Source organism: Triticum urartu, chromosome 3A (genome assembly GCF_056163025.1).
Source record: "Triticum urartu cultivar PI428250 chromosome 3A, HENAU_Tu73, whole genome shotgun sequence".
Classification (NCBI taxonomy): Eukaryota; Viridiplantae; Streptophyta; class Magnoliopsida; order Poales; family Poaceae; genus Triticum; species Triticum urartu.
Genome location: NC_141875.1, coordinates 60515857 through 60527752, shown reverse-complemented (window position 1 = coordinate 60527752; position 11896 = coordinate 60515857). Strand labels below are relative to the sequence as shown.

General features: G+C 42.3%; 1 protein-coding gene across 1 annotated transcript; it reads right to left on the bottom strand.

Moving 5' to 3' along the window:
• Positions 1–10285: 10285 nt before the first annotated feature.
• On the bottom strand, positions 10286–11552 carry LOC147978537 (uncharacterized). Its single transcript, XM_087514788.1, has 2 exons — positions 11206–11552; positions 10286–10706 (listed from the first exon to the last, which is right to left on the bottom strand). The coding sequence occupies exons 1-2, from the start codon at positions 11550–11552 to the stop codon at positions 10286–10288; spliced, it is 768 nt and encodes a 255-aa protein (XP_087370914.1).
• Positions 11553–11896: the final 344 nt, after the last annotated feature.

Sequence of the window (11896 nt, the reverse complement as noted above, 5' to 3'; positions counted from 1 at the left end):
ACGATTTTGTCTGAACTTAACAGTGCATATCCAGAAAAACCACTCACCTCTCCTGACCCGTCAGAAAAAAGAACGAAGCAGAACATGGACAACGAAGCACCCGAGCAAGTGCCAACACCAACTTTGAGCAGGGAGCTACAAAAAGAGAGGCCATCAGAAACCAAGACTGTCGTTCCTCCTAGAACAAAAAGACAAAAGACAAAGGACAAAACTCAACTCATTAGCGACAGTGCTACCTTGCAGCAGCAGCAGCCAAGACCTCTAATGGTGCTCCCGCCAGCAGTTACAGGGGTCAAGAATGAACTAACTAAAACCAAGAAGAAAAACAAAAGACAACGGTTGGAATAAGGCAAGGATGATGCCAACAAAGAGTCAGAGCATGATGCTGCCGACGACGACGATGGCACAAAACATGATGATGACCTCATTCGTGCAGAGGGCGATGACACCGCATGGGACAACGGTGGCACCGCAGAGGACAGCAACAATGATGTAAAACACATTTTCTCTACTGATTTTTCCTACCGATTTACACCCATGAAAACCAAACCATCCTCTAAAACAAAACACTCTTTTTCTACACAGGGAAAACCAAGACAGAAGCGGACAAAGAGGATGAAGACAAGTGGAAAAGAATTGGCAGCACCAATGGATAATGAACATGAGGCAACAACAAATAAGGACAAATGCGAAATCAAGGCAGGAGCAGCATTTGATCAGGTCAATAGAGCATGGAAATTACTAAAAGAACGTCACCGGCAAGATGTTAGGACGGCCGGGTTTGGAAGCATAGAGGAATGCCAAATAAAGCGCTCCATCTGCAAACCGCTTACAGCACACATCTACGACAACCTGGACACAGAAAGCATGACAATAACATTCGGTGACGCTGATCAGCTGAAAGTAATCAAGATTACCAGGGAAGCTATACACATAGAGGAATGCCAAATAAAGCACTCCATCTGCAAACCGCTTACAGCACACATCTACGACAACCTGGACACAGAAAGCATGACAATAACATTCGGTGACGCTGATCAGCTGAAAGTAATCAAGATTACCAGGGACATTGTTTGCACAGTGAGCTTACAAGAAGAGCCGTCGCTGAAGTTGCAGGATGGAGCAGACGCAGGAGCCACAGCTGCACTTGTACATGGCAACCACACGAAGAAGTCGCAGCCACAGCAGAACCAGGCGCGAGGAGAAAAAGGAAGAAGGAAGAACAAGACCAACAAAACAAACATTAAAGGAAGAAAAGAATAACAAAATCAAGAACACAGACCTCGAGAATTAGCCAGAGGGAGACAAAATAACATAACAAGGTGCAAAAAGAGCAAAGCAAAGAGCATGTATCAACCAATACAGCAAGTGACGAAGGACAGCAAGAACAAGGTAGAAAAGTAGCTGCAGAAGCAGAGAATCAAGATGAAAAACAGGTAAATGAGAACAAATACATCATCCATGTAACTAGAAAGCGATGCTTTCAAACTTGAACTTAAAAAATTTGTCTTCAATTCTGTCAGGGACACGGCAAGAGAACGCCACCGAAACATAAAGGCCAACAGCAGCATGTCATCAAGAACACCGAGCAAGAGGATGGAAGCAATAGAACAAGCAACCCAACAACAGATGATGCTCCCTCAAAAGCATCAACAGGAGCAGTACAAGAGACGAACAGGATCGGGGGCAGCAAAGAAGTGAGTATAAAAATCAGTCTCTTCTTTCTCAAAAGTCTCTTCTCTCTAAAATAGAAATGGTCTTGAGTTAGCTGACAAATCTATAACAAAATATACACTTAGCCGGACAAGTATCATATCAACGCTCCCGCAAACGAGGCACGGGCTGATCTAGCATCGACCGTTAACAGCACAGCACAAAAACAAGAAGAAAACAACAAAGAAGAGGTAAAACTTCCAAACCCACCTCGCCCATATACCGTCAACTCATATTGTTTCATCTATCAGCTATTACAAGCACAACAAAGAGAAGAGGATGCCCATGCAAAGCAGAAAGTTTATATAGAAGAGCTCTCCAGCACAAGAGCATTTCAGATGACCGATACAGGGGAGAAAGCCTCAGACGCTGCACCCGGTGACACACACAAGGCTGGTATACAAAGCAAAGAAAAAGTGGATGCAGAAACGAATATCCCAACCACCGGCGCAAAGGTAAAATTCAACTGCACCCGGTTACTGCCCAGCACAACCTGTCACAGCAACACAAGAATTACAAGCAATGAACCATGCTTTTCCTTTTTTCATGAAACGCAGGAAACAAACGAGGACGGTCATCCCAAAGAATAGCAAGGGGTACAAATAGAACAAACCAAAAAACAAGGGCAAATGGCGACTAAAATGGTACCCAGTACGCCGACCAAACAGCAGTCTTCATGTGACAAATACAACCGAGAAGACATGCCACCAGCATCGAAGACCAACGAGGTAAAGCTACACGCACCTGCTCCTACGACGTTAAAAAAAAGTTATGCATGCACAGATGAAGTCCAAACTTTATTTACATTTTTTGACTGAACAGAAGAAAGAAACAAATGAAACAGAAGATGTGCCTCAAGAAGCGATAGAAAGTGCTGCTACCGCTCGACAATGTACAAAAACTCCAGAAGACAGAAGAAGTGACAGGAATGGCAAAAGAGAGATTGAATGTAGAGGTCAAGCTACAAAACCTCTTTCTATAGCATATAAAAAATAGACACATTTTAATTACTTTTTTGCGTTCTGACAGATGCAAGAAATAGAGGAGAGCACCAATATACAAGACCAACAAACACAACAACACAAGGGAATGGAACAATCAGAAGATGTTCTTCCAACAACGGACAGCGTAACCGCCGTAGACCAAGCCAGAAAACCTTCGCTATCCGAGCAAGAAATAACAGGGATGCCAATGTCGACGCAAAAGACTGAAAAGGTGAAGTGATATAACCTGCTTTTAAGGAAATTAGATATTTGAGTGAACAAAGACACAAATGCAATCTCATTTACCTACCTCTATGTCTCAACAGCCACAAGACAAAAACGACGACACCACGGAAGAACAAAACGAAAAAGATCCAGAGGAGCTCCAAAAACCTCCACTCAAAGAAGAAAAGCTCCAAAAACCTCCACTCAAAGAAGAAAAGCTCGAAGAGGCAGCACCGGCGGAAACGGCTGAAAAGGTGAAGCTACAAAAAAACGTTCAAAGACACACTTAAACATTTGAGTATTTTTCTTAGGGAACTGACACTAAACTACAATGAAAATAATGAGCATATTTAATTATTTTTTAACCACGCTTTTACACGACAACGCAGAAACCTCAACAAGACACGCATGCTTACACAAGCAAAGAAGCGAAGGGCCACGGTGCATTGGAAGACCATGCAGCAAACATTCCAGAGAGAGAGTCAAACAACAACAAGAAAAAGGCCGCACCATCAGACAAGAAACATTGTTCTGTAAAAGATGTTGCTGTCACAAACACGACGGTAAGCCAGGACAGCACTCAAACAGAACATGAACCATTGATCATACAAAACCTGGCCATCGAAGAAGGCACAAAAGATGAAGGGATCGAACGCCTGTACAACAACGTCATGATAGCAAATGAGGACAAAGGGTAAGTTCATGTTACCACCAACGAATTATATTCCTCCAATGATTTTCTCCCTTAAATATTTTACATGTATACCTGTAAATATATATATATGTGTGTGTGTGTGTGTGTTGCAGGCACGAGTTTTTATAAATACAGAGACGTCAACAGTAATGGTGAGCCTCATGGCGGAAAGCTTCAAGTCTGGAAAGGCAGTGCGCAGCGAAACCATGGCAGTCATGCTACAGATGTTGAAAAAGCAATTCAGGTGCACAAAGAGAAAGATTCTATCAACATACAACACCGTAAGTAAACCTCAAGTTTCAACAAATGAATATCACTATATCGATCAATCAACCTTTCTGTACAATTGAATTTACAAATCTCTTTTACGCACATGTGACAAAAAAGCAGGCATCAATACGCATGGCCAACCACGAAGATCCATTGGAGTTGAAAATAAAGACGAAGCACACGTCAGAGACAAGACAATGCCTAAAAGGCTTAAAAGATTCCTTGATCTAGAAGAAGGAGAGCAACTACAAGATTTCGACATAGTAAGCACATCTCATGTTACAGATAAGAAATACAATCTCGGCACTACAATTCCGTCTAACGATCAACAAATCATGACTAAATTCAAGAAGGATCCCTTATTTATTTATTTTCCATTTTGTAGTTCTTTCTACCAGTTTGCATAGGCGGGCCTGTTCAAGAAGGAGCTGTGGGCCACTACTTCGTTGTTACAATAAACATGAAAAAAGAGCGCTTCGAACTCCTTGACTCTTTAGCAGTTGAACATGAAGGAACAATGGATTACTTCTACACAGTAACAAACAGAGTAAAGAGGATATGGAAGCAAGTAAGCAAATTGCTCCAGCTGTCTCCAAGTAGTATTGACCATTTCGAAAAGGTCAAAATGCAGGTGCCACTTCAGGGAGCAACGTAAGCACTACAAACCTTTCTCCTTTTCCTTACTCATTGTAACAATTAAACTATTAATTCAATCCATAAAAAACATAGGACGTTAGGACAACTTCACCTAAACTGCCCAACCATCTTTGGACAACGACAATAACCAATCATCCTTCTACCTGCAGACTCGACTGTGCGTTCTATATGTTCATGAACGCAAAGCACTACACCGACGGTGGAGAAACAGTGTACCTAACAAAAGAACAAGTCCCGGGGTTGAGGAAGAAAATTCTCTATCAAATAATCAGCCAATACAGAGATACGGCCGCACTGTCATTAATCAACTACACCAAAGGTTTCTCTTTCTCAAGACAACAAAGTAAAATTCTACTTATATAATTTTCAGAGACACACCAATAATTTTTTATTTTTTATTTTAACAGATATGCTGAACTCTGAGGTCGATATGGAAGACAGTGAAATGCAACGAATACATTGTGACATAATTCAAGAAGAGATACCTCCAACTCCCGAGCACATTGGGACGAGCGCTCAAGAGATACAAGTTATTGACATTAATGACACAAGCAGCGATGAGGAGAAAGAAGATTATCATGTGAGCAGCAAGGATACCACCAAAGCGTCTGAAGAAGCACTCATGGAAGAACAAGCCCAGACAGATGCTGGTTTACAGAGGGAACAACACGCGCAGCCAGACACTGATTTACAAAAGGAAGACGAACGGAAAGATCCACCGATAGAACCAGGCAGACCACCCCTAGATAAAAAGGCAGAACACATAACAGGGTCTCCTTTAGAAGGTGATAATAGGACAAAGAGCGTACCAACTCGCCAACAAGAGCTTCCCAAACAGAACAAGAACCCTGTTGACGAAGATCCCAAACCAGGAACATCACCCGAGGTGAAACATGCACAAGAAGAAAAGAAGCAGAAAGAGAAGGATTTAACAGAAAAGATACTTGAACAGAGGAAACATGATGCTGCAATCTTAGTAGAACCGAGCATTGAAAACAACAGCACACAAAAGGAATCACCAACACCTAGGCAGCCTAACGAGCAGGCGCAGTTAGGTCACGACAAGAAAAAGGCAAGGCATCTTCCAAGAGTACAAACAAGATCCCCAAAACCCTCAACGATTCAATCATCAGAGATCAGCTCAGCAAACATAATCTCAATTAAGAGACCATTCAAACGACCAAGCAAGGAACCTGGGAAAGTCAAGGTTGCATCACTTGTTCCAGGAGATTTCATTTATAGAGAAAAGGCCATACAACTCTATAGATATCTGATGAGCCGACAAGGACAGAGAGAATGCGCAGGGTAAGCAGATTCTCCTAGTTCCATGGAAACAACTACAGAGAGCTACAGATTCTCTAACATCCAACTGACAATTCACTCACCTACTTCCAAACCCTCCTTGCAGACAAGTGCTATATAAATATAAAAGCTCAAACCGAGAAGACTGCAGTTCAGCAAAATCCTTCATGGAACAAGCAGGAAAAGGAGAAACACAGATGGAGGGCTCCATGCTAAACGCATTACTGGAGGAATGGGCAGAACAAGAACAGTTCAACCCAGACGACACAACTGTACTCCCTGCAGGTTTCGCAAATGTATGCATACCTCACCCACAAAAACACCACCACCATTACTACGATAGAATATTTAACTAAAACCACACACTCTCTTTCTTGAAGCTGGTGCTCGGTCAATTATGATAACGGAGAGCTATCAGAATTCAACGAGGATGAAGCACTAAAAGGATTTGAACTCCTCGTGGGAGGTAAAGACATCCTCCATTCAAAGATGGTAAGCTCAGTATTATTACTTAGCACATGACCTATTCTCTTTGATCTTTCAACGATAAAATGAAATTCAAATTTTACATCAACAATGATCTTCGCTCTCAACGTAGATCATGATACCTCACCACACAAACAACCACTACACGCTCTATGTTGTGAACAAGTTCAGAGATAGCATCGACATCCTTGACTCACTGAACTACATAAACTACGCTGATTTGTCTTGGAGTCAACACCACGTGCATTGAGAAGAACTGGTACGTACTTTGTGTACATTGATTTCCTCTTTTCCTCATGATAGTATGATACTCTTACTTTCCTCAATGCCGCACCCAAACAACAAAACCATAATGCAATAACAGATGAGAAGGATGTCCGTGCTGATGAGCAAGCACCACGGACTAAAACACAAGAACGAACCAGACTGGGAAAGGATAGCAGAAAGGCCTCACAGGGTCTGCACACCAAAGCAAGAAGGAACACAATGCGGTCACTTCACGGCCCAATTTGCGAAATACTATAATGGGAAAGAACTGGTCAAGGACAGAGAGGATTTTCATGTAAGTTACCACTACATACACGTCAAATAACTTGATTTCTTTATTACCGTAATTAGTTTATTAACAATTGTGAACAACACGTAACTATAAACCATACATTTTCACATGCCTGCAGCCCAGCAAGGTCAATGCCGAATGAAAACCGGAGTACGTATACACACTCATATTCGGTAAAACCAACCAAATAAAGGACCATCAACTTCCTGGAAAACTCAAAGATTACAAACCAGAGACAACAAACCTTTTTTCACCCATGAAAGGTAATATAACTATTTTCATTTTTACCATCAGTCAACATTACTAGAGCTTCAAATATTTCTTTTAGAAACAGCAGCCATAATTTTTTATCTGCTTTGACAAAGCGAGATGTAAAAAACCAGCATCAGTCAGAGAGCAGCAAGAAATACCCGCAACACCGGCATTCGTTTCTACACATGGATAAGGCAAACGAGCTCTACAACATAGTCATGAGTGACACATGGCAGGATGAATTGAAAAGGTAACTTGGTTCCTTTTACACCTCAAATTACCTAAAGCTAGGCAGCAATCACACAAATCAGAAAGGAAACTGCAAAGAACCTTAAATTCCTGTTTATCAAAAGGAAGTACTTGGTTAATGACTTTCTCAACAAAAATTTCTTCTACTGCCCTGAATGCAAGCAGAAAAGTAGTATTCTCGAGAGATCAACCAAAGACAACTTTTACTGGATCACAGCTAAAGGAAATATTTGGGCCTGCAAACAAGAAAAATCTTCAAGGAATGGAAAAGAAGGTGCTCGATGAGTTAGCAGAAGCATGGGAAAGCAGCAACCAAACTATACACAAAAGACATAGACTATTATTAGGCCCAAGCTTTGCGGAGGTAAATTTAAAAAAAAAATCACAGTGATCATATAAACTCATCTTTTTCGAACTATTGTTTAATCTCTTGGTACCAATCTATTTTTTCTAACTCGTTTTTATCGTTTTTTATTTGTTGCCTGCACCATATTCTGGGTTTAAAGGATAAAAGAAAATCTATGAAGGACTTCAGAGTTGATTTCACACGAGAAAAGGATGTCTTGGTTCCTTTGTTCCTTAAGAAATGTCAATCAGAGAAGCTCAAAACAGCAAAAATGGTAATAGCGTTTTCCATACAACAAAATAAAAATAAGCATTTCAAAACAGAATACTAAATTCTAAAATCTCCTCTAACAATAAAACTTTTGTACCACAGGTATTCATGCCATTTGAAAAGGAAGACCGATACACACTATTGGTGCTCGAGAGATATAAAAGGAAGCTTCAAATCGTCGAACCTGAAGAAACCTCTCTTGAAGAATTGAGAAGGCAAGAATACCTGAAAAATCAACGTGATCGACACGTGCATGATGGCAAACTAATGAAGCAGATTGCTATCATGGAAAACAACGAAGCCATCAAAGAAAAGGACCATCACAAATACCACGACCATAAAGACAAACTGGTAAGAATTGTAAATAACGCCATCTTTCAGTTTTACAAATTACACTACATGTATCTCTAAAAACAAAAAAAAATGCAATTCCCAGGTTCCCAGGTTTAAAGAAGTATACGAAATATTACTAGGTGAAAAAATCGAAAAGGAAAATACCAGATGGGGTGTTGAATTTTTATAGGGCGTTCCAAAGGTGAACAAAGGTGAAACCCCGTTTGCTGTTCTAAGGTTCGCGCATCTCTTTGATGGCAACCACTTCGTCAAAGAGATTGATAATTTCGACATAAGTTTTCGCTTAAAACTCACAATAAATCTTCTAGGTATCATACAACTGCATGAACTAATACTGATGTGTTTTTTCTCCTTTTTTTCACTGACCTTTTTATAGGATGGCACGGAACAATGGAAAGCACTACAACTGTGCAAGCTAGTATTTAGTGATCAGAATACAATCGAACCCAGCGAAATGGGCGATGAGATTAGAAAGATCTATGACGACATCACGGAATAAAAAGTTGTTGATAAGCGAACGAGCCTAGCTCCATCGAAACATCAGAAGACGGTTTAACCGCACATCATACTGTAATAATGAAGCAACAGACTATTTTTATTGATGTAGTTCCTTGATTCTTCAGTAACCAAGCATTCGAACACAAGCCGGTGCCCATGCCCCAACTATCAATCCAGGCGGTTGATGACCATGCCCCATAAAGCACCAAACTCCATCCCTAGACATACGTGCATCACGTCGACACGCCGTGACTCTACATACTACTCACCCGTGACCACCGGTGACTTTGATGTTTCACAAACATTCCCCCTTTCTAAAACCGTGTGCTGCCAAATGCCACCAACCTACAGAATGAGTCTGGCGTAAGTACAAACATGACTCTCTAAATGAGTATTCAAACAAATGCATGTGGTGCTACCCACTCGCGCCGTTAGAGACCTCACACCTGTGCATTCACAATGGTGCCTTCCTACCTCAGTATTAGCAATCAAGCCTCTCCGACCACACCACCATGCATCCAGAGGGTTAAGGGCCAGTGATGCCTCTCAAAGCCCCACACCACTCCATGCCTGTGATGCCAGACACGCGTGACTCTCTAGAGGCTTCACAACCGTGACTCCCTAACTTCGTATTTGGAAGCATGCCTCTGGTATCACACTTTTTAATTTTCGCAACAACAAAAACCCCACTTCCGTGCCTCTTGGGTCTTCACCTCCGTGCCTTCCGCAACTGCATCTACGTGCCTAACGTGTCACGCCCCACGACTCTTACATGGTCATGGTACCACGCCCATGTCTCTTCACAAACGTCACAACAGTGCATCTCTAACCGAGCATTCCAACACATGCCTCTGAGACCACACTATTGTGCACCAACAACGTTGATACCCGTGCATCAAGAAGTCGCAATCCCGTGCCTTGCGCACAACCTTGAATCTGCACACTTCCAAACCGTGACCCTGTAACTATGTATTCGGAGCTCAACTCTGCTACTCCGTCCACGTGCCTCCGGCCCCTGTAGTAACACACGCCGGTGACTCTAGAGACTCAAACCTGTGCCTCTCTAACTGCGTATTCCGACCCATACCACTCCTGCCACTCCTCAACAAGCCGCGCTTGTGTGAACAACTAAAGTGTACTCAGCGCAAAAAGACTGCTTTGCATTTTGTTGTTTTTAGAGTAAAAAGCAACATTACTACTTCAAAATCACATGATTGCTGAATAAACATAGTACTTAGCAAGCTAAATAACTTGCTCAATCACATAAACAAACTACAACTTGACATAAGGAAACTTGTTTAACCTGATACAGATGACATTACAAACTCCTTTGTTTGAACAGAAGTAAACTACGAACTTGATACAATAGAAAGGACAAGCATAAACACAAGCAACTCCATGACCAGTTTTCTATGTATTCGTCGTCACTAGTATCCGTAGTAAGGATCGGCATAATTCTTCTCTGCCTCTTTTGCACTCTCCAGACCTTCTCTGATGTTTTCAATTCTCTTCCACGACTCGTAGGTTGCGTACGCATCTATCGCTGCATACTCAATGAGGTAATTTGGCAGTGGGCTGATCCCCCACAGTTTATGGTCTTCAACTCTATCAATCTTATTCTTCATCTGTTTGTAGAATGCGTGGATCACGCTCCCTGCAACATCAGCCAAAGAGTGGTACCTCTTTATTCCCTTGAAAGGAACTCTCCATTTGCGCTGGATGTCGATGTACATGTCGGGGTTGATCTCCAAACCAGAACTTCGCAGCATCTCTTTGTCACCTTCAATACTGAAGCCGGCAAAGGTGTAGAACATGTCCTCCTTCAGGAACGGGCGCAGGCTCTTGGGCCTGCAGGGGGGATGGCACATTTAAGGTGGATTCATCAAGTATCCATCAAGTACATGCTTATATAGTACGTATAATTCATGGACGAAAACATTTCAGAAACTGCTATGTAGAGTTCAGAAATAAAATACAAGCACAACATGTTATTTTTATTTTTGGAATTTACACTTGAACCAATTACCTATCTACTTCTTAGCCACGTTAACACATCAATTCAAGAAACTGAACTACACTAGAACATGAAATATAGAAAATACACTAGAACAGAAAGTACGCTAGAACATCGAGTTCAGAAAATAATCTCGTACATCAAACCCATAAATTAATCTAGTGCATCAAATACATAAACTGATCTGGTGAGTCAAGTTCAAAATCTATTGTGCTGCATCTACTTCAGAAACTTCACTGATACATCAAGTCAATAAACCAATCTAATCAAATTTCCAGGTGAAAAGATAATTAAACAGAAGCATGGAGAGGTTGAAATTGTAGGATGGTTCACCATTTTGTTGCCGCGGTGATGTGATATACCAAACAGAGTTCCTCCACGCATAACTGTAGAACCGCTGCCCTCTGCGGAGGTTGGTCCTCCCTGGTATACTCGACATCAACGCCGATGTACTGAGGGTACAAGCCGCAGACCCTCTTCAGGATCCTGCTGATCATCTTGTCGGCTTCCTCAGGATTGCTGGTGCATACGACATCCAGCTTTTCCTTGCCGTGGATGTCAACCTCCTTGAGGTGCACTTTGTAGTCGTGCTTCTGACCGGGGACCTGAACGTCGTCGACCTCCGTACTCTGGTCGGACGTCTCACCATGGGGACGCTTGGCAGATGGTTCCTCCGCCATTACGCTCCTCCAGCGATGGCCGCCTTCACACAGAGATTGTGAGGAGATGCTAGTTGAGATGGAACGGCAATAGTGTTTTCGGAATTGAGCGGCTATGGAAGCGCAGTTACCCTTTTCTACCAAGGTCTGGGTCAGCCTCATCGTGGTAGAGAGGGCGGAAGACATGCGCTCGTCGTTGCTGTGCCTCGAGGCAACCGCCGAGTGGCAATGCTCGCGGTTGGCGGGAAAAAGCAACCGTCAAATCGTCCGATTAAGCACGTAACAAATGTTATTGCTCGCACCTTTCCCGGCGCACGCCGCTACTACCACACGACCAATGCTGCACAGACTTCACACATGTGGAC